The following is a 24,360-nucleotide window of genomic DNA, read 5'->3' as shown; positions in this document are numbered from 1 at the left end:
CTCGTTGTGTGCAGGGAACATGTCTCCAACTTTGTTATATTGTACTTTCCCAGGTGCTTAGTGCAGTGGTCTGCACACAGCGGGAGTTTGAGAAATATGACTGTAGGCAGGGAATGTGTCTGTTTATCATTATATTATACTCTCCCAAGCACTTAGTAAAACGCTCCGCACAAAATAATAATACAAAATAAATACAATTGCCTGACTGACTGACTGACTGACTGACTGATTCCATCTCTCAAGCCCTCCCTCCTGCCTGGGACTTCCTCTTTAATATCAGGCAGACCCCCACTTTCCCCTTCTTTCAAAGTACTCCAAAAGCACATCTTTTCTAGGAAGATACCTGACAGACCGCCACTCCCTCCTTCTTCCAAGTACTACTAAAATCACATCTTCTCCAGGAAGAGCTCCTTGACTATTCTCTCATCTCTCCATGCTATTTTCCCTCCCTTCTATGTACTTCAATCTCAACACTTAAGATTCTCCCACAACAACATTTCAGTACTTGTCATATATATATCCAACCATATATATCATATATGGTTGTCATATATACTCATATATAAGTATGACAAGTATGTCGTATATATATCTAACCATCCTGCTCCAGAGTCATATGCTTTTTTGTTTTTTAATTCATTTAGATGCTGCACCTTTGGATAATAGCCATTCTTCTGGGAGCAATTGAAGGTGAGAAACATTCATATATATATGCATGTATCTACAGCTATACATAGCTATAGCTATATATAGATACACATAACTACATATATATAGATAGATACATATAGCTATAGCTAGGTATATATATATATAGCTAGGTATATTATATATATATTGTCAGTCTCTCCACCTAGATTGTAAACTCTTTGAGGTCAAGGATTGTGTCTACTTCCTCTGTTGTACTCTCCCAAGAGTAGTAGAGAAATGCTGTGCACATAGTAAGTGCTCAATAAATACCATTGCTTGATTAGTTGATTGACATTTTGTAGGCTTTAATTTGTGTTTACTCTGATCTCTATTCTGTTTCAGATCCCTGAGCCACCAAGATCTCCCATTCTTCAAGGCTCTCATTCCTTCAAACCCACTCCTTTTTATGCTCTCGACAATCTAGTAAGCAGAACTGTTTGATTGAAATATGTACCAGCTCTTGTTCTGTACTCTGATTTTCTCTTGTTCCAACCCCAATTCCATTATACTGATGCAAATTAATCTTGCATTATGAATAAAAGTAGGTAAGCCCATCCACGCATGTCTACACACCCCCAATAACAAAAATATTCAAAAATCCTCAGCTTTCTCACTTCTAGAAAGACCAGAGCTATTAGGAGCTCTCTTGCCTTGTATCTAAGGGAGTTTTACAATGTGAACTGCCATACATTTTCACTCTATAATAGAGTTACTTTGAGATCATGCATTTTGGCATTTCAGAAGGTAAAGTCAGATTAATGGGGTCCTTTTCCTAGAATCCCACTCTATAAACAGCACTGCTTACTATGGTAATCTTTATGTGTTTATGATAATTGAAGCTTTAAGTGCCCACGTGTCACCTTATATCTTTATATGTCCCTTCCCTGCAAGGAAAGTCCAAAGGATAAACTCGGTTATAAAACACATACTCACGCTGGTCAGTGGTATATAGAATCTGATTTTACTGCGAAGTAAGTCACTTGGTAGACAGCTAATTCTTCCATTCTGTGTGTTACTTTTGGTAAAGTGAGAAATGCTCCTGACCCAAATTACAATCTAACCATCCTGCTCCAGAGTCATATGCTTTTTTGTTTTTTAATTCATTTAGATGCTGCACCTTTGGATAATAGCCATTCTTCTGGGAGCAATTGAAGGTGAGAAACATTCATTGTCATCTTTCTTACAATTGTAATATTTGCATATGTTATGGTGAAGCTTGAGGAAATGAGAAATTGATTCCTTTGGCCAAATGTAACATCACTGTGACTGACTGATTGCATGGGAGCTAAAATGGAGAGACAATGACTGGTTATAGTATCTTCCTAGATTGTAAATTGCTTGCTTGATTATGAACTCCTCGAGGGTAAGGATCGTATCTACTAACTCCACTGTTCTCTCTCAAGCTCTTAGTACAGTGCTAGGGACAGAGTTAGTCCTTAAAAAATACTAATGATGGATTGATTTTGCAATGCATACTTAGCTCACCCATCAATACAGTAAATTTCCTTGGCCTGGGAGTCCCTGATAATGCTCAACCTTTTTCTTAGAGAGGAAACTGAAACTAGCCCTACCCTGCAACCTGCTAATGTATGTAAGCCCAGTTCAGCCCATCTGTGGTTATAATGATTTTCTTGCCCTCCCCAAATCATCCCCTTTGACTTCCCAATCCCTCCAAGCCTGCTGTTCTATTTCTAATCCTTTTTCAGGGTTGCATTTTTCAGCAACCTCAGTGCTACTGGGTTTTACTAGGGACCACACTGCTGCAGCTGCCAAGGTGGCCTCCACTTCCCCAATTGCTTCCCCAGATAGGGGTCCCCATATTCGGGGGCATAAAATCTAGGAAGAAGGACCAAACAAGGGTGGGAGAGCACAGAGCAGATTCCATCAGTGGAGGATGGAGTGAGAAGGGGAGAAATCTCTTCAGCAGCCCCTTCTGCCTCAGACCTGCTCCTTCATCTCTCTCCTTCTTTTACTTCTCCTGTTCTCCCACCTGCCTCCCTTCATCATGTCTGAGTCCCCTCTCCCTTCACTCTACCACCTATGTCCCTTGGCCTGGCAGCCCTGGTGTGGATTGTGTGGATTGCTAGCAGAAGAAACAGATGGGGAGACAGTGGCAGTGGGGAAAGCAATGAGAAGCACCATAGCCTAGTGGATAGAGCATGGACCTTGGAGTCAGAAGAACCTAGGTTCTAATCCCAGCTCTGCCACTTGTCCGCTGTGTGACCTTGGGCAAGTCACTTCACTTCTCTGTGCCTCATTTATCTCATCTGTAAAATGGGGATTAAAACCGTGAGCCCCACATGGGGCATGGACTGTGTCCAACCTGATTAGCCTGTAGCGATCCAGTGTTTAATACAATGCCTGGCACATAGTAAGCGCTTAACAAATATCAGAAAAAAAAAATAAAAAGCAGATTAGGCTTCCAAGGAACCCAGCAGCTTGGGAGCTGTAGAAACAATAAATCATTGAAAAGAATGGGGCTAGCTTAGAAGGGAGAGAGTGAGAGGACCAGCAAGGGGATTGAGTTTGAGGTGCTTGGAGGTGGAACAGGAGGGCAGAGCTAGGGGGGTTGGGTGAGAACAAGGGAGGAAGCAAATTTGCCAAAACAAAAACCAGATGGCAATCATTTTAAGAGGACATGACATGGAACATAAAGGGCATCAGAGAGTGGTGACTACTACAAGGGGCAAACTAAAGTCCACATTAGGTTACTTATCTGTGAAGGTAAATTCTGAGCTGTGAGGCCTAAGGAGACCTGGAATGCCTAACTTTATTATGCAGCCACCTGCATCCCAAGAAGCTCTTTGATTTAGGCATCTCTACATCCAGTGCTGCTTGATAGGGCCACAGGATGGAGAAGGAAGAGGAAAAAGCATTGCCTGTCCCAGGAGTATGGTATTAATCCAGGACCCATTCGAGCCCTGAGAAGCCATTCAGTCAGTCAATCAACCATATTTATTGAGAGCTCACTGTGTACAGAGCACTGTATTAAGCACTTGGGAGAATACAATGTGACAATATAACAGATTCCCTGCCCACAAGTTTACAGTCTAGAGGGACTGTAGCAGCATGGCCTAGAGGAAAGAGCACGGTCCTGGGAATCAGAGGACCTAAATTTTAATCCCAGCTCTGCCTCCTATCTTCTCTGAGTGACCTTAGGCAAGTCACTTAACTTCTCTGTGCCTCTGTTCCTATATCTGCAAAATGGGTTTAAAATTCTATTCCCTCCTACTTAGACTGTGAGCCCCTTGTGGGTCAGGAGCTGTATCCAATCTGATTAACCTTACTCTCTCTCAGTGCTTAGAACAGTGCTTGGCACATAGTAAGCACTTAGCAGTGTATTATTATTATTATTATTATTTGAATTTTGCACACACTTTACTGACCTCTGAGAAGCAGCGTGGCTCAGTGGAAAGAGCACAGGCTTGGGAGTAAAAGGTCATGGGTTTGAATCCCAGCTCCACTACATGTCAACTTGTACTTCTCAAGCTCTTAGTACAGTGCTCTGCACACAATAAGCGCTCAATCAATACGATTGAATGAATGAATGTCTGCTGTGTGACCTTGGGCAAGTCACTTAACTTCTCTCAGCCTCAGTTACCTCATCTGTAAAATGGGGATTAAGACTGTGAGCCCCACGTGGGACAACTTGATCTCCTCATATCCCCCCAGTGCTTAGAACAGTGTTTTGCACATAGTAAGTGCTTAACAAATGCCATCATTATTATTATTATTATTAGAGATCATGAAGGGAGATTTCTCCAGCTTCAAAGAGCTGAGGGTTCAGAAGAGGAGAGCATTAGATGGTTTCATTATTCTACCATCATTTCCCCTATCCAAGAATGGGACAGGATTTCTCAGTCTTGTTTATGAGACAAAGGAGAGGTTTTCTCACATTAGAGTTCAAGGGCCTCAGAGGCTGTGACTGCGTCTCTTGATTGTGTTGTTCTTTCCCAAGGTCTTAGTACAGCCCACAGGACATTCAAAAAATACATTTACTATTCTAACTAGAGAGGAAGTAATAATAATAATAATAATGGTATTTGTTAAGCACTCACTATATGCCAGGCACTGTACTAAGAGCTGGGGTGGATACAAGGACAATGGGTTGAACACAGTCCTTGTCCTGCATGGGGCTCAAAGTCTTAATCCCCATTTTACAGGTGAGGCAACTGAGGCACAGAGAAATGAAATGTCTTGCCCAAGGCCACACAGCAAACGAATGGTGGAGGCAGGATTAGAACCCATGACCTTCTGATTCCCAGGCCAGTGCTCTATCCACTATGCCGTGCTGCTTCTAGGGAAATCTTTTTAAAATGCCTGTGTGCAAGATTCCATGTCAAGATCAGGCTCTGAGTCACGTTTCTGAATTGTCTCTTTTATTGCAAAAAGTGAGCTCATTATTGACACTGTAAATATTGGCTTTTGAGGCACAAACCTCTTATCTAGATAATAATGATGTTGTATTTGTTAAGCACTTACTGCTTGCCAAGCGATGCAGTGAGTATTGTGATAGATACAAGGCATCAGATCCGACACAGTCCGTACCCCATAAGAGGCTTATTCTTGAAGGGAGGAAGAGAACAGGTATTTAATTCCCATTTTACAGATTCAGAAACTGAGGCCCAAAGAAGGTAAGTGACTTGCCAAAGCTCACAGAGCAGGAAATTGGTAGGTCCCTGATTCCCAGGCTTGTGCTCCTTCCACCGGGCAACACTACCTCTCCACAGGCTGGGAAAAGGCTCAAGATAAGAAAAAAGATTGGCTGGTTATAATGGAATTCTCAGGTAACAAATCCTTCTTCAGTGACATCTCAGTACACTGGGAAGAGTTGATGTGAAGTGGGAAGGCACAATTCCCTTTGGTTTCAGAGGCAGAGTGAGTTTCAAGGGCTAAGATGATTAGAAGCAAAGTCTCTTACCAGTGAAGGAATCCTATTTCCATGGAACTGAAAAAAGGAAGATTTATGCCATACTAGCTAAAGAGGCTGAGGTTGAGAGTGTCGATATATGCCTTTAAGAATACGTTGATTATCATTTCCCTGCAAACCTTCCCAGAATAAGAACATTTTATAACTTATAAAATGACTTAGCCTTCCCAACTAAGCCCTACTTTTCCTCATCTCCCACTCCCTTCTGCGTCACCCTGACTTGTTCCCTTTGCTCTTTCCTCCTCTTCCAACCCACAGCACTTCTGTATATATCTGTAATTTTATTTATTTGTATTGGTGTCTGTTTATTTGTATTGATGTCTGTCTCTCCCCCTGTAGACTGTGAACTCATTGTGGGCAAGGATTTGTCACTCCTCATTGTTTCATTATACTTTCCCAAGCACTTAGTACAGTGCTCTGCAAAAAGGAAGTGCTTAATGAATACGATTGAATGAATGAATGAATGACTGCAGCGGTAGTTTAGGCCACCGTGAAGGAGCACTATTCCACCATCAGTGACTAGAAATGAAGAGTTCATTTGTCATCTCGCTAATGAACCAATGATTCTGATTCCAGAGAAAGGCCCTGGCTGCTTTTGTAACATGCTGAATTGTTTTGAGAAAGTTTTTCTGTCCTGCAGTGAGGTAGCAAATAAGGTAGCTTATTTGTATCCAACTCCTCACCCTTGTCTCATGTTTCAATCCATGTGCTGCAGGAAAGGAGATCTGTTTTAAAAGACTGGGCTGCTTTTCAGATGACCCTCCTTGGGGGGGAATACTTCAGAGACCCTTTAAAATTTTACCCTTGTCTCCAGAAGCTATAAACACCCGCTTCCTCCTTTACACTAATGAAAACCCAAACAAGTTCCAGGTAAGAATGAGTGTCATGGAAACTTTCGGATTTTGTTTCAGAGTGTCTAGTCAAATGTTCAATTTTTCAAGTACCTACGTACATTCACCCACTCAACAATTGGTGAGGTTTTTTTCCCTATTCTTAGTAGAGAACAAGGAAATTATTTATCCAGAAAGGAAAACTAGTTGGTTACATACAAGAAAGCAAGTCTGGGGAATTTCCATAATGTGAGAATAGAGACTCCTCAGTTATTGCTTTTAATTGGTTCCATGACAGTAGAGTGTTCAGCGAAAGAGGGCTAAATAAAGCATAATTCCCCAGAGGAAATAATGTAATGTGCATTAATTTGTTCCAAAGATACAAAAAAAGGCCACAAGGGCATAGAAGCATATTAAATAACGTTGAACCAAAATACAGTAAATATAATAAATAATCAAATCACAGTGCATATTTGGACCAATAATCAAAGTTTCTGAAATAGTTTTCTGAAGGTTTCTGTATTTAATGTTCACAATGTTGTCTTTCATAGCCTAGTCAGCAAAAAGAAATTTCGTGACTGACTATCTGCCCAGGTGTCACCCCTAACCCTCCAAATAATAATAATGATAATAATGATAATGGTGACTTCAGCAGGCAGTAGTCAGAGATGAGGTTCAGAAATGTTTATCGATCATTGGGTAGAAACCCACATTTCAGGACTTCAGGCTATAGCTTCACAGATTGTTGAGCCTTGAAAATGACAGCAAATTTCTTCTCTCTTCCACACACCAGGACTCTATCCCCTCTCTGCCCTTTGTCAAGTTCAGTATTCTAGCAGGACTCTTTTCCATCAGAGGGAGGCTGAGGTATTTGTTAATCTCTTACTGTGTGTAGTATACTGAACTCTGAGGTAGATAGAAGTCTGACACAGTCCCTGTCCAATACAGGCATCACAATCTAAGTAGGAAAGAGAACGGGTGTTGAATTTTCATTTTATAGATGAGGAAATGTAGGCACAGAGAACATAAGTGACTTGTCCAAAGTCACACCACAGGCAAGTGGCAGATCTGGGATTAGAATCCAAGTCATCTGGACCTTTCTCCTGAGATCCTGGACCTGATTGGAGTTACTCTTGGCCCACCTGAAGCAGGTTCAGGAAATGGCCGGTCACCAGCTTCCTGATAGGCCCCTACTCCTGCTAGGTAGACCTCACTTCTCATTGCTCCAAGCACTTTTTCTGGGACTCTAGTCAGCCAGTCAATTGTATTTATTGAGCACTTATTGTGTGCAGAGCACTGTCCTAAGTGCTTGTAGAGCATAATATATACATTCCCTGCCCACAGAGAGCTTACATTCTAGAGGGGGACTAGGCTGCCCTTCTCCATCTCCCCAGTGGCGCTTTACCAATGAATAGACTAGGTGCACTGTGCTGGGATTTTTAGCAGGCAGATGTGGAATTTCCTGGCATTCACTAAAGACTGCCTGTTAGTGTTCTGCCATTCATTCTATCCTAAGCATCTGCTTGTGTTCCATACCGAATCTGTTCTTCACCATCCATGAATCTCCCTAAACTCTTTTTGATCCTAACACCCATTCTCTTCTGCCCACACTATAACCCACTCATGGTTGGAACAGGCTACACCTTGTTCTAGCATACTGAAGATCTAGCATCGCTCTAATGCCAGAGAGCTAACTGCTATTGAAATGTGAACTGCATCTCTCCACCCAAGTCATTTAAAACACTTCAAAGATTGAAGAAATGGAGAAGACTGAGATAAATGACCGAAGTGCAAAACCAGAGCTCTATGGGGAAGTGATAGAGAAATATAAGAAATGCAGGCATTTAGAACACAACAGAACAAGCACCAAAGAGGTCTATATGCAGAACACTGAAGGGAGGAATCCCTGTAATTATTTTCAGAAATCTTCCTATGTAGCCACAATAATGATATTCAACTACTATGTAATGATTCATTCATTCATTCATTCATTCAATCGTATTTATTGAGCACTTACTGTGTGCTGAGCACTTTACTAAGCATTTGGGAGAGCATAATATAACAAGAAACACTATTTCTAGAATTTTTATGTTGCCATATTTTAAGAAGGGACTAGTAGAGCTTGAAAAGAACTGTTGTAAGCTCCTTGGGGGTAGGGAATATGTCTACAACTGCTGTTTTATTGAACTACTCCTAGTGCTTAGTACAGTGTTCTGCACACAGTAAGTGCTCATTAAATATGATTGGTAGAAAGGCAACCCAAAATAATAACAGGAGGAAGAGGAACTTGTTTTCTAGGAGAGACTAGAAATATCAGGAGCCTTCAGAATTGAAACATAAAGGCTGAAAGATGAAATGTCTAAATTTATAAAACAGTGAAAGCCATGATTGTTCATCACATCTGATGTTAGGATGAGGAAGAATCCCCTAAAAAGAGGCCCCTAAAAAAAGAAAAAATAAAGGAAACACCTCTTCTTACAGACTAATGTTAAGTGGAGGGAATTTGTTGTCTCATGAAGTTGTTGAGGCAACAAATATAAATAGAGTCATGAGGGTTTAGATGTATTTGTGGATGAGAGGCTCAAAAAGAGTTTAGGGAGATTCATAAATGATGGGTCTATGAAGAATAGATGGCAGTAATGGAGCACAGGCAGCTGCCTTATGTTGGATTGAATGGGGGCAGACTAACAGAGACAGCAGACAAATGATTTAAAGCACAGCACAAGACAGTCTCCAACAATGTGACAGAGCAGTGACAATCAGAAAGATGGGCACAACTATCAAGCCCCTTCTTGAGAAAAGACTTTGAGAAGATCAGGTATTCAGGAGGCCAGTCTTGAAAGCAGAGATACTGCAAGAGGCAAATTTACCTGTCCAGCAAGGAGCCAGTTACTGGCTGGGGAATGAATTTTCAGTTTTGCACATGGTTAGAATCTCACCATCAGTAGTATCAAGTTTAAAAGCAAAGACAACAGTGTAGGCTATGTATAGGCTATGTATACAAACAGATGTATATATTCCATATATAGGATGTCTGTGGGTATTATTCATAGGAAAGCTATATATGTAGACTCATGACCAGTAGAATCATCTTCATAAACAATGTTTTTTTATTTAATGCAGGAAATCAAAGCACCAGATCCACAAATCATTGGTGCCTCAAATTTTAAAACCAACAGGAAAACCCATTTTATCATCCATGGATTCATAGACAAGGGAGAAGTCAGCTGGCTGACTGACATGTGCAAGGTAAGAAAGAGAATATACTTTAGTAATAAGTTTAGCAGGTTCATTTGCTTCCGAATCCAAGGAAACTCAAGTACTCAAGTACTTGCTTCAGTGATATTTCAACTGTGGTCCATAAATGACTCTAAACTGTAAGCTCGCTATGGGCAGGGAACGTGTCTGCTAATTCTTTTGTATGCATTAATTCATTCAAGAGTATTTATTGAATGCTTCCTGTGTGCAGAGCACGTACTAAACACTGGGAGAGTACAATACAACAATAAACAGACACGTTCCCTGCCCAAAATGAGCTTACAGTGTAGAGGTGGGGAGACAGAGTGTACTCTCCCAAGCACTTAGTACAGTTCTTTTCACATAGTAAGTGTTCAATAAATACCATTGATTGATTGATCGACTGGTGGTCTGTGAAGAATCCTAGAGTTTCTAGTCACTCCATTGCTGCTAAGAAGCCTGAAGACTCTCACCAAAATTCTTGTCCTTTTCCTTGTGCAATGTGCAGCCTACAGAAAGCTGCTGGCACTATTTTTATGATGGAGGGAGGTCCTGCTGTGTTCCTAAGATATTATGGACGTTCTTAGAGAAGGGGCTGAGGACAGGTGGGCAGTCTGACCACCTCCAGGCCTGGGAGTTAGTGGACATGGGTTCTAATCCTGGCCCCACCAGTTGCCTGTTGTGTGACCTTGGGGAAGTCACTTAACTTCTCTGTGCTTCAGTTCCCTCATCTGCAAAATGGGGATTCAGTTCCTGTTCTTCTTCCTCCTTAGACTGTGAGCCCCACTTGCGATCTGATACTCTTGAGTCTACCCTTGCATTTAGTACAGTGCTTGGCAGACAGTAAGCACTCAACAGATACCACAATTAAAAAAGCATTTATTCAAGGGCTTGGCTCATTAGTACTGAAGATGATGATGATATGGTGTTGTGTTTGGTAATCCTTCTTTGAATTCTTTCTTATTACATGTTTCCACAAGAAAATAATCCAGGTAGAAGAAGCGAACTGCATCTGTGTTGACTGGAGAAAAGGGTCACGAACCTTATACTCTAAAGCAGTAAACAATATTCGCGTTGTCGGGGCAGAAGTATCATATTTCATCAACGTCCTCTCGGTAAGGAGAGCATCATGTTTATACTAGCTATTGAGAACTCCCCAGATCCGAATTTCTAGAGATGAAAATTCTTCCTGAAATGTCTTGCCAAAAAGTACTGGAATTGGATATTTAACGGGTGCTGAAACTAGTTGAACCCCTTTGTCGTTGGTACTAACTGCAGCTCTATAGCTCTCTTTTAATGCTGGGCGAATTAAAACATTGCTTGTAATTGACCTGAGCAGCCACGGGTTAGCAGTATTAGCACACCCAAAGAGCAGAAAAAGCAGACTCTGTGGGAAGGCAATTTTCCAAATGTCAGTTTAAGGCTTCCAGAGGCTGTTACATTATACTGAAAGTTTTTGGTGCACTACTCTACACAAAGTAGATGCTCTGTAAGTATTGATGAAGATGATATGATGATCAATCAATCAATTGTATTTATAATGAGCGCTTACTACGAGCATGAGTTTCTCCATGGAATCTCTGATGAACTTTCATTAAGAACCCAGGTCCTTTGACTTCCAAGGCCCGTGCTCTTTCCGCTAGACCACTCTGCTTCTTGGTGGAGCCGATCTGAGTAATTGTGAAGATGATGATGGAGTCTACAGGTGCAAACAAGCCTCAGTTAATCGTATTTATTGAGTGCTTACTGTGTGCGGAGCACTGTACTAAGCCCTTGGAAAGTCCAATTCAGCAACATGAAGACTTTGGAAGCAAGAACCTGCATGAAAGAAAAAGGGCTAGTGACTTGTTTAGGACCACATTATCTTAACCATGCATTCATTCATTCATTCAATCATATTTATTGAGCGCTTACTGTGTGCATGTCAGGTTCCCGCTGGGGCAGTAGGTAGGGAGGGGAACAGCATATTGTGAAGCATACATACTAATTTTCATACACAACCCAATTTATACCACAGTGACCTCATCACAATGCCAATATTATGCTTTCTCAACATAGAGACAGCAGTTTCCAGTCACCATGATTGCCACAGTTGCCAGGAAGAGTAGAGATGTAATTGGGATTGCCTGTGACAGGATAGTACAGGTTTGATTGAGATTTCCTGAGAGAAGTCACAAGAACACACTTGCAACCTGAGATTACTAATTGAACTCTTCTTAGGGGAAAGGAATTGTCTCTGTGGGGCTCAAGTGAAGAGCATCAAGCAAAGTTTTCTCTACCTAGACTCAGGAATTGTGGTGTCTGGGCAGTAGTCATTGTAATTTAGCTCTTAAGCCTCATTTATTTAATGTACAGTTCAACTGCTACTTTTGGTAACCAGGCTCTGTTTCGGTAAGCTCTTGTTAACTTTGTGTGATTTGTCTCAAGCCCCGAATCCCGGCCCATAATCCTAAAACTAGCTGCTGAAACCCAGGTGAATGAGACCGTGGATTAACATATGGGTAATGAATGCCTGAAGGGGAATCAATCTATCAGTGCTATTCACTGAGTGCTTACTGTATGCAGGATACTGTACTAAGTGTTTAGTAAAGTACAATACAACAGAGTGGGCAGTTATTTTATCTACACACAAGGAGATTACAGTCTAGATAGGGCAGATACAGCCATGTGAGAAATAACACTCACTACTGTCTCTGGCCTGCTTTGGAGTGGCATATTGAGCAGAGCAGTATTGGATGGATGGACATAGGGAACTTAGGGCCCCTTCCCACCCCTCCCTCTGTGACTTCAAATCTTAATATTCATCCAATGAGAACACGTTGGGCTATGAAGAATTGTCTTTTTCCATCAGTCCGAACTGGGATATTCCCCTTCGAATATCCACATCATTGGCCACAGTCTGGGAGCCCATACAGCTGGGGAAGCTGGGAAAAGGACCCACGGACAGATTGGAAGGATTACAGGTAAGTCAAAGGTGTGTGAGACAATTACGAGGGCACTTCCATCAGTCCTGGAGAGGGAGCTGAGGGAGATGAAGCCATAGCCACCTGCAACATCTCTCCATTTAATTCCGCTCCTAGAAAAGGAGCCAGTTGTTCAGAACGAGAATAGTTCATAGAGAGGGGTGAATGTGTGTGAGAGAGATGGTTGAATTGGTCCCACCTTCTCTCCACATTGTGGCCATTACTCCTGATGAAAATGCAAGTGGTTCATACTTACTGCACTACCTAGAGAACCTCAATTCATGTGTAACCAGGATAGCATTAGATTGCTTCTGTCCCTGGTGTGTCCCTTGGCTTGATCAGTAAGACTGCCATAAATTCTTTGTTTTCCATTATGTGAGGATGTGCAAAGCTTCTGACTTTACTTATAGGTGCAATGGAATCTCAGAAGCATTTTTATCTAACCAGTCCTGGTAGTTAACGGTTTGCAAACTCACAGTGCTGTGACCCTCCTAGAGATGACATCGTGTTTTTTTATGGTATTTAATTAAGCACTTACTGCATGCCAGGCACTGAACTAAGCACTGAGGTAGATACCAGATAATCAGGCAGGACACAGTCCATGTCCCACATGGGGCTCACAGTTTTATTCCAAATTTTACAGATGAGGTAACTGAGGCAAAGAGAAGTTAAGCGACTTGAACAAGGACACTTAGCAGACAAGTGGAGGAGCTGGGATCAGTATCCAGATCCTCGTACACTTGTGTCTTATAGACTTACCACTCCCTCGTTGTTCATTTGGCTCCTGAACTTTTGGGAGATTGGAGACATGGAAAGTTCCATGTCTTTGTTTTCCAGATGCTTGCCCAGAGCAAAATTCACATTTACCCCTCTAACCGCTCCTTTTTATCACCCCATCCTGTGCCATGCTCCTTCCCACCTTCGTAAATGATATTCTGTTCAGGGTTGGATCCAGCAGAACCCGGCTTCCAAGGAACACCAGAAGAAGTTCGCCTGGATCCAAGTGATGCCATGTTTGTCGATGTGATTCACACAGATTCTTCCCCATTGATCCCCAATATGGGCAAGTATCAAGTGTAGTGCTATCACCATGCTCTGCCTTACTTATATTTATGGAAGCAAGTTTTGCTTACTGCTCTTCAAAATCTTTCAGGCCTTGGAATGAGCCAAATCGTGGGTCATCTCGATTTTTTCCCAAATGGAGGAAAGCAGATGCCAGGATGTAAGAAGAATATCCTTTCGACAATTGTGGACATAAATGGAATCTGGGAAGGTAAATACTCAAGCAAATGAAGAATCAATCCCTCTACACTGTAAACTCTTTGTGGGCAGGAAACATGTTTCCCAACTCCACTGCATTGTACTCTCCCAACGCTTCTTACAGTGCTCTGCACACAGCAACCCCTCAATAAATATTGATTGATGTATTGGCATGGCATAATATCAAGCTACATGACATTGGAAAGTTCCATAGAAATTAAGAAGATAATGCCTTTGTTAGGAAGATGTTGAATTGTCTTTCCCACCCTAATGCCATATTCTTGCTATGGATAGCTGGCACTTCTCACTGGACCACTCTGGCATAGCTGGCATAGATTCTGTGGATCCATATTTGCCTATTGCTTGTGATTATTAAGGGAGGCTCATTATTCCCCAAAAGGGAGAAGAGGGAAATGCCTTGGGTCCTTGGCATTGGAGAGGTTCCTCAGACTAGGAAAACTGGTATTCAGAGGGACATAGAGCACCTCAGGAGCCTGGGAGCAGTTCTGAGTCAGGAGATGAAGAGCAGAGGTTGATCAGCAGGGGTCTAAAATAATGTCTTTCCGTTTGCTTCGAAGTCTTCAATATCCATCCATCACCATCTTTTCTCTCTTTTTTCTTGCACACTGTCACACATTTTCCTATTTACAATCCCTAGGTTTTTTTTTTTCTTGAATTGAGTCAATTCAACCATTTCAGTCTTTGGTTAAAAATGTCTCATTTGAAATTAATTTATTCCATTTTTATATCTCTGAAAGTGTTTTCCAGAAACTGTTCTATTTTAATGTCTTGGCCTAAAACAGAGGGCCTTGTGCTTCATCTCTACATTCTCTGAATTTCCTTTATGAGGTTGGGCTTCTCATTGATTTCACTGTCAGGCTGGCCTTTGTATCTACTGATGCTCTCATTGTCCATTTCAATCTCAAATATGAGCACAATATTGTGAAAAACACAATTCTACTATGCAGTCATTTGCAAAAATGGATTTATTCGTATTTGTCTGGCTGAAAGTTCATTGTTACCAGCACCTCTCCTTTGAGGATTTACACTGTCACTAATCATGAGTAGCTCTCAGGGTAGAGATTTAATGCCAGTTATTTTTAGTCAGTGCCAAGAACTAAGTAGTTTCTGATCTTTCAGGGAGTTGAGCATTCATGAAAAAATGACTTCTCTCCATTCTGTCTTTTTACTGACATCCAAGCACATTAGAACATTCCATGTAGTCAGGGACAAAACAACTTCATAGAGTAATAGATCTGGGCTTCAACTCCAAATGTTCCAGTTCATTTGACCTCATTATTAAGTAACTCAGTGAAACAGAAAACAACGTGCAGCACATTCTAAAAAAGAAACTGGGGTGATGCTAATAGTTCCAATTCACCAGAAATAACAGAGAATAAATAATAGAAATGACATGGGCTTAATTAAGTAAGCAATTTTGACTGGGTAAGAATATTAACACCAAAGTGTGTTTCTATTGTGTGAAGCTACGTGTCACCCGGGCTGGGCGGAGGGAGACAATTAGATCCACGTTTTCTTTGTTACTGCACTGCTGGGCAACAATTTTGTGTGAAATGAAACAATTAAGTTTGAAACAGGTTCTATAGTGTAGTAATGAGGGCAACTTGGTGAGCACTAAATGTACTAAATTGGTCATTATGGCACAAAAGGGTGGATCAGAAAGGGATGGTGGAGTTTAGAACTTTTAATTTCCCTTCTTACAAAGAGCAGATAGTGCTAGAACAGAGATCAGGATAGACCACTGGTTTGAGCCACTTTATGTTCTGAAGTGCTTTTTTTTCCCCATTCTCGGGGTGTTAAAATATACAAGTCTCTCTAGAAATGCTTATTAGGGATTTCCTACTTCTACTTAACAAATATGCCAAATTCTTTAAAATGGTAAGACTACATATGAATGCACATATTTGATAAATTAGGAAATTGGAAATTAACTAAATGGAAGAAAGTGGATTAAAAAGAAAACAGGGCAAAAGGCAAGTTAGTGACTTGGGGAACTTCAGGTTCAAAAGATACTGTTTTATGTTCTTAAATGTAAAATCCATTTCTCCTTCTACATTCATGGGAAATGCAGAAAACATTAATGGAGTCACAGAAGGCCAGGAAGCCAGCCCAGTGACTTCAATGTTGTTCAAAGCCAGTTTTCCCAATTAAGCATCACAAATTTGCTCTGCTGATGTACCTCCCACAATCTACTTCACTAGAACCAACCTTTCTCCTCTGCAGTCTCACATCTCCTCCTGTCTCCAGAACATCCCCACACAGATGTCCTGCTAGCGCCTCAAATTCAACATGTACAAAACTGAACACTTTATCTTCCCTCCCAAATCCTCTCAGCTACCTTAACTTTCCCATCGCTTTTCATAGATTGATTGTAACTTAAGTAAATGAATTTTAAAAGACACATATAAGTCAATCATTACAAAGCATTCAAGAATGATCACACCAAACTGTGAAATTCTCTGAGGGACCAAAATCTGAGTAGTCCTATCCTGTCTTAGCCTGTTCTGAATTTTGGTTAGAGAAAATGAAAGCCAACTCTTGCTGATATTTTTTTCAAATTTATTTCTGCAGGAACACGAGACTTTGCAGCCTGTAATCACTTACGAAGCTATAAGTATTATTCCGAGAGCATAATCAACCCTGATGGCTTTCTTGGCTACCCTTGTGCTTCTTATGATGCTTTTGAGAAGGTGAGTTAATACCATAACCTAGAGAAATCAGTGCCATCTCTCAGGGCATATTTACAGCCTGTGTTTAACAGACCATACTGTATAAAGAACAGAGAGACCCCCAAATCAGTCCTGCCCTTTGTTAAAGCAGCACGGCATAGTGGTCACAGGTTCTAATCCTGAATCCATCCCTTGTCTGCTGTGTTACCTTGGGCAAGAAACTTCAGTCTCTGTGCCTGTTACCTCATCTGTGAAATGGGGATTGAGATCATGAGCCCCATATGGGACAGGGACTGTGGCCAACCTGACTTTCTTGTATTCACCCCAGGGTTTAGTACAGTGCCTGGCACATAGTAAGTGCTTAAGAAATACCATAATTATTACTATTGTTATATATTTATTTAATTTTTAAGGCAAACTTCCTGAAGGGTGAAAACAATGTTTAAAATTCAGTTCTCTTTCCGTTTCCAAGCCTATTCTGATTTTCTAACTCGTTCCATGCTCATACTGGTTGAGATATTTTGTCCTTCCCTGGGGAAACAGGTAACATTAGACCAGTTTTTAAAAAAATATAATGGTATTTGTTAAGCACTTACTATTCATTCGATCATATTTATTGAGCACTTACTGTGTGCAGAGCACTGTACTAAGTGGTGTGCCAGGCACTGTACTGAGAGGTGGAATAGACCCCAAGATAACCAGATTGGACATAGTCCATATCCCACATGGGTCTCACAGTTTTACCCATTCATTATTCCAAAGGCTGGGCCCAAGAAATAAATAAATTGTGTTCCTCTTCTTCAGAACAAATGTTTCCCTTGCCCAGCAGAAGGATGCCCAAGAATGGGTCACTTTGCTGATCGGTTCAAGGGTAAAACACGTCAAGTGGGACAGACCTTCTTTTTGAACACCGGAGATGCCAAGAACTTTACCTGTAAGTTTCTGTTTTTCTGCCTTCATCCTTTAAATAAGCTGCACCAGCAGTTTCAGAAATATTCCCTATGCATAAAAACTTTGTATTGGGCTACCGCCTTCCTTGGAAGTAGACAGGCAGTAAAGTACATTAAAGCAGCACTTCTGATATGGTATCTGTTATGAACCAGTTCTGGGCAATGTACTATATGCCAACAGAGATAATCATTTCTGTTTGTATTCATGCACACACACAGTATTCATTCATTCATTCAATCATATATATTGAGCGCTTACTGTGTGCAGAGCACTGTACTAAGCGCTTGGAAAGTACAATTCAGCAACAAAGAGAGACAGTCCCTGCTCACAATGGGGTTACCATTCAGTAGTAGTAGCACTAATATTATTTACTATTTAGTAAGCACGTATTGTATACAGAACACTGTACGAAGCATTAGAGAGGAAATAAAAATGGGAATTAGACACTGACCCCGACCTTAGAAGGCCTCTCCTTTGGGAGAGGACTAGGAGAGACAGACAAGTCAGGAACAATAAAACAATATTGTGGCTGGAGAACAAAATTTCAGGCTCAATCAATCAATCAATCAATTCTATTGACTGAGCGCTTACTGGGTGCAGAGTACTGGACTAAGCACAATCTGTCTTATTCCCAGTTTACGAGGAAGAAACTGAGGCAACCTAGTACAGTCTAGGTCACACAGCTGGCTAATGGCAGAACTGGGATTAGAATACAGGTCCTCTGACTCCCAGGCCCTTGCTCTTTTCACTAGGCCATTCTGGTTCCCATGATCTCTTAAGTAGGAGGGATGAGGTGTTGAATCCCCATTTTACAGGTGAGGAAACTGAGGCACAGAGAAGTTAAGGGACTATCTAAGGCCGCACAGCAGGTACAGGGCAGAGCTGGGATTAGAACCAGGTCCTCTGACCCAGGACCGGCTCTTTCTACTAGGCCATGCTACTTCTCACTAGGGCCTGCTACGTCTCTCATTTTCTGTGAAATGTCTGAAATGCCTGGGAATTTTTTTTATATCTTCAAAAACTTTTGTTCCCAACCCATGCATTAATCTTCACTGTTAGCTCCTAATGTATTCTCATTGCCTCTCGAGTGAAACTCAATGCACCAAATTTATATTGATTATGTTGAAATGATACATCTAATCATTTATTTCTTCAGTAGTATTTATTGAGCTGGTATTGTGCACAGAGCACGGTATTATGTGTTTGGGAGAGTTCAAGAGACAGTCAGGCTGCCCCTGCACTAATAGTTATAGATTATAACTACAATGTAGATTTTAATTATAATCTATTGGGAGGGAGAGACAACTATTCATTAAATGTAAAGAGAAGGAGCAGGAGGTAAAGTATCCATAGAATGAAAATATAGCAATTAAGAACACTTAAATATATGATTTTTAATTGTGTTACTAAATTTCACTTTTAAGTAAGAAAAACAATTGAAATGCAATTTGTTTCTTCCCAAATTGTTCTTTTATTTCATTGTATAGTTTTCAACCTGGACCTTTACTGTATTGACAGACATAAACAGGATTAGGTCCATGCTACCATAATTACAGCCAGATGATTGTTTTCATGATACCAACACACAGTCTCCAAGAGCATTTGCCATGTTTCACCTTTTGGAAATTCTGGGAAACCAGGAACCATGAGACCAGTGCCCATTTCTGATGTAAGGCTTCCTCTGAGTTTGACAGCCTAGAATATTTCAACTAGGCACAGGAAAATATCAGTCATATTCCCACATGGTTTCACATGTACAATGTAAGCAAGTCCTGAAAGCAAGAAGCATCATCTGGTTATTTTTACTAAAACCTGATACAATGTCTAATCCAGTAAAATTTCTTTTGGGCAGGCTGGAGGTACAGAGTGTCAGTTACACTGAATGGAACTAAAAATGTAAAGGGAAGTATAAAAATTGCAATTTATGGAAATAAAGGGAACTCAAGGCAATATGATATCTTCAAGTAAGTCACAATGAAATATCAGTTTGTTCACAGCTACATTCTTTTTTATCATGTTATTCCATTTTAATTCTTGTACTATTAGCATTTGGTATGTTTGTGATCAGATATTATTTTAATGTGGACAGATAGGCTTTTAAATTGAACAGTGGTATTTACTGAGTGCTTACTGTTTGCAGAGCACTGTACTAAGCATTTGGGACAGTACAGTACACTAGAGTTGGTAGACATAAATCGCTCCCCACAGGAGCCTGTAGACTCGAGTGGGGGAAAGCTTTGGGAGAGATCATTTTAGAATGTCTATGCTTTAAACCTGTTCATTTTCAATTTTCAAAAAGTTCTACTTTAAAAGCAGCTCAGGCTCATTTCAATCTTACTCAATGACTCCCTCTCCCTCCTCTCTCCTCCTCCCCATCTCCTAGGTTTATAATTGGTTATCATTCCATATTCATTCAATTGTATTTATTGAGGACTTACTGTGTGTACAGCACTGTACTAAGCACTTGGGAGAGTACAATATAGCAAACATATTCCTTGCCCACAAAACATCAGCTCTAGGGAGAGAAGAATGCTATCCTGAGTGCCTGTTTCTTCCTGAACCAGGTCCTCTCCAGGACTCTAGACTGTAAGCTTGTTTTGAGCAGGTAATGTGTCTGTTACTATATTGTACTCTCCCAAGTGCTTAGTACAGTGCTCTGCACACAGTAAGCACTCAATGAATATGATTGACTGGCTGACTACTCAATCTATTTCCGGGCAGCAAGTTAGGAAGGCATTAAAGATTCACATAACTCCCTGCAGCAGAAAGGAGCATTCCAAATTTGGCCATCTCTGAGGACCAATGTTTTTAACCACATTCCGTGTGTTTCTTGATTACTCCAGACTGTTGAAGAAAACAAAATGTTACAGGTTTTTTTGCCTCTCCATGTTTAGCTTACTGCAGGAGCGAAGAGAAATGGAGTATTTTCGATAGTCTCAGCCATTAATCAATGGACATGTTGTTTATGTATTTCAGGGGTTCTCTCAAGCCAGGGGCAAATTTTACCAAAGAGATTGATGTGGAGCTTAATGTTGGAACAGTACAGAAGGTTAAATTTCTGTGGTTCAACAATGTAATCAATCTTGTACGGCCCAAGTTGGGAGCTTCAAATGTCACAGTGCAAACTGGTGAAGATGGAATTGAGTATGTTTTTGTTTTTTCATGGCATTTGATAAGCAGTAACCATGTGCCAGGCACGTAATAAGAACTGTGGTAGATACAAACTAATCAGGTTGGACACAGTCCCTGTCCCACATGGGGCTCACAATCTTAATTCCCATTTTACAGATAACTGAGGCACAGAGAAGTTTAGTGATTTGCCCAAAGTCAAGCAGCAGACAAGTGGTAGAGGAGGGATTAGAACCCAGGTCCTTCTGACTCCCATACCTGTTAATCTATCCATTGGCCCTGCTGCTTCTCATGGCCATGTGACTCTGCTCTGTATTTAATAACCAAATATTTCTAAAAGGTCAAATTCCATTTCAAGGGAAGTGACTGGTGGAAGAAATAATGTTTCAACTTGGGTGTCAAATAGAGATGTAAGGATAGACTGGAAGGCAGGTCACTTCCTGCAAATACTAGGGCCCTTACTATTATTATTTTTAAGTGGTTTTACTGAAGATTTCAAGTTGAACACAAACTGATAAAGAATTACATGGAATGGGAATCCGTGCATGTGTCTAAATTTTTGTTTCTGGTTATTGAGAAGTAATGTGGCCTGGTGGAAAGAGCACTGGCCTGGGAGTCAGAGGACCTGGGTTCTAATCCCAGCTCTACCACATGTCTGCAGTGTGATCTTGGGCAAGTCACTTCTCTATGTCTGTTACCCCATATGCAAAATGGAGATTAAGACTGGGAGACCCATGTGGGGCACAGACTGTGTACAACCTAATTATCTTGTATCTACCCCAGTTCTTAGAACAGCGTTTGGCATGTAACAAGTACCCCAATTATTATTATCCTACAGTATAAAGTGTCCAGTGGCATTAGAATGAGTAACAGGAGGCACTGAGAGAGTAGAGCAATACATTTATTTTATTTTGTTAGTATGTTTGGTTTTGTTCTCTGTCTCCCCCTTTTAGACTGTGAGCCCACTGTTGGGTAGGGACTGTCTCTATATGTTGCCAATTTGTACTTCCCAAGCGCTTAGTACAGTGCTTTGCACATAGTAAGCGCTCAATAAATACGATTGATGATGATGATGATTTCTCCCCTTCCCTTATTTGGGAAGAGGGTCTAACTAAATCAATCAATCAATGGTATTTATTGAGAATGCATAGAGTGCAGAGCACTGTACTAAGCACTTGGGAGACTAAAATTACAAATAAGTGTTTAGGCAGGGACCCCACCTACAGCTCAGTAAATGCCTGATGCCAATTATTAACTTGGAGGCGGGCTACTCCTGAGAGCTGAGCCATGCCTCAAAGTCGAAATCATTTAGGCCACGTTCTCACAGGGAAGCACTATCACCAAAGGACCAGAGGAGATAAAGTAGAAGGCAGAGGTGAGCCTGCCTCATCTGCTCATAAGTTCATAATAAGTTCTAAGTCGAGAAGCAGCACCAGTAGGTTGGAAGAAGATTGTGTTGTAACCCCTGCGATATTGTTTACCTACTGTTTACCAAGTATATTAATGATACTGATGTTTGCAAATGGATAGGTCAATTTAGCTTCCTTCCAAACAAAGTAAGTGAATGTGGTTTGTTGCTTCCAGTGGGCTTTCTAAATATTTATCATGAAACTGATTTCCGTCCATTAAAGTTCTGGCATGCGTTCAAAAGACCCATTAATGGTTTGGGTCCAGTTTTCCTTTCTACAAAACTGTAATCTGTAACCAATAAATCTCATTCTAGTAGGAGAAATTGACCCTTCTTGAGGATAGAAAAGGAAATAATATGAAATAGAAATTGGAAACATTTGGATCTGTAGGTGAAGAATAGATTTTTTCTTGTTTCTCATCCCCCTATGTAACCTGTGAGATTTTTCCGTGTCCATGGAAACTTGAATAGCGATTCTTTCCATAGGAACATGAACCTCAAAGTGGAAGGGTTCAGTTATAAATGGTTTGCCTGCATTTGGCTGTTTTTTGGGGGGGCGGGGGGGGGGGGGGGGGGCTTGGCATTATCCCTAAGACCTTCTGTGCTTTAATGCTCTAACACAAAAGCCAAAAAAGTGCCAGTACCTAAATTCTCTTGACCTGATATCAGGGGAGGGGCCAGTATCCAGATGGGCTGTCCAATCCTGGGCCATTTTCACTAACTTCAGTTTTGCTCTGCTGGCTAGAGGAACAGCTTGTCTTAGTGGATAGAGTATGGGCTTGGGTGTCAGAAGGACCTGGGTTCTAATACCTACTCCACCACGTTTACTGTATGACCTTGGGCAAGTCACTTTACTTCTCTGGGCCTCAGTTACCTTATTTGTGAAATGGGGATTAGGCGTGTGAGCCCCATGTGAGACAGGGACCGTGTCCAACCTGATGAACTAGTATCCACCCCAGCACTTACAGCAGTGCTTGGCCCATAGTAATAACAATAATCATTACTATTACTGTTATTTCCTGATCTTTCCAAGTTGGTATCAGCTAGCCCTGGGGCTCTACCAGCGGTAGGGAGGGTGATAAGAAAGGAGCTATTCCATATCTCAGGGAACTATCTGTAGGATCCGAGTTGTGATCCTGAAGCCAAGCCCATGCCAGCCCAAACTTTTATCCACACTGCACTGCCTAGTGTTTTAGTTCAGGAATTGATTTTCCCTAGTGATACTGACAAGTAGATGACAAAAGTTAACCGGTGTAAATCGGCCGCTGGGTTCGAGAACCCAAGGTGGTGACGCAGATAGGAAAAAATGACCCGGAGACATGAGTTCAGATAGTGCAGTTGAGGTAGGAAAGCTGACTGCTCACCCGTTCACCTACCGAGGGGTACAAGTGACGAACAGCCGCGATCCCAGCCACTTCTTCCCTTCTATTTGGTTCCCCATCGTAGCTACACAAAGGATTCCCGCGCACGGAACTTTGGCACCTTGTTAAGAGGCGATGTTAGCAGGAGACATCGCCCACACAGGATGGGTTCGTCTCAGACTGGGCATAGCCGTTTTGATCAGTGTCAGCCCTCCTTGATTACTTGAGGCCGGCGCCTATTCCTCACACATCCTGTTGTTAAACCCTGCATACAATGGAGTCGATTATGCTAAGCCTTTAGGGAAAATGCAGTCAGTGCCACTTAGCTGGAGTATGCGGCTAGGGTAGATAGACATCACCTAGTTACATGGCCAGTTCCCTTACATTAGATTTGCTTCTTTAGGACTGTATTGCTAGCAAGACAACACTGTTGTGAAGTCAGCTTTGGGATGAACCAGATCAGGTACCTAAATTCGATTTCTTCTTCCTTCCTCAGGCATCATTTCTGCGGCAGTTACACAGTGAGGAAAAATGTCCTACAAACTCTCTATCCCTGTTAAACGTGTGCCAGTTGTGGCTAAGTATTTATAAAATTGGATACTATAACAACTCATGCCAGTGGTGTTTAATTTTCCATCATTTTCAGTGTCACACTTTGATGTTTACCAAATTGGGATTGGACCAACATCTGCAGATAAGCATAGTCTCCTCTTTCTTGGAGCTTAGCTTGGAAAATTGGATAGTGTAAACATACTGGGTTGTGGTTTGTTTCTTTGGGTTACATTTCATCCAGTACATCTGAAACAGCCTCATGACACCTAACCAGATCAACAATCTAACTTTTCAAATATTCCCATTTTTTTCCACACATGTGAACATTTACTGATGACACATTAGTGTTCTACTCCCCA

At 41.3% G+C, this 24,360-nt stretch overlaps 1 protein-coding gene across 1 annotated transcript; it reads left to right on the top strand.

The window, feature by feature from the left end:
• The first annotated feature begins 644 nt into the window (after positions 1–644).
• LOC119938008 (pancreatic lipase-related protein 2-like) lies at positions 645–24,018 on the top strand. The gene is made up of 14 exons (XM_038757650.1): positions 645–690; positions 1,033–1,113; positions 1,799–1,844; positions 6,336–6,490; positions 9,574–9,699; positions 10,668–10,802; positions 12,539–12,650; positions 13,594–13,713; positions 13,804–13,923; positions 16,503–16,621; positions 17,405–17,534; positions 19,404–19,515; positions 20,528–20,695; positions 23,946–24,018. Exons 3-14 carry the CDS (start codon positions 1,799–1,801, stop codon positions 24,007–24,009), a joined length of 1,407 nt encoding a protein of 468 aa, XP_038613578.1. The 5' UTR covers positions 645–690; positions 1,033–1,113; the 3' UTR covers positions 24,010–24,018.
• The last annotated feature ends 342 nt before the right edge of the window (positions 24,019–24,360 follow it).

The sequence above is a fragment of the Tachyglossus aculeatus genome, chromosome 16, assembly GCF_015852505.1.
Source record: "Tachyglossus aculeatus isolate mTacAcu1 chromosome 16, mTacAcu1.pri, whole genome shotgun sequence".
Taxonomy (NCBI): Eukaryota; Metazoa; Chordata; class Mammalia; order Monotremata; family Tachyglossidae; genus Tachyglossus; species Tachyglossus aculeatus.
This window is presented reverse-complemented; position numbering and strand designations above follow the sequence as displayed.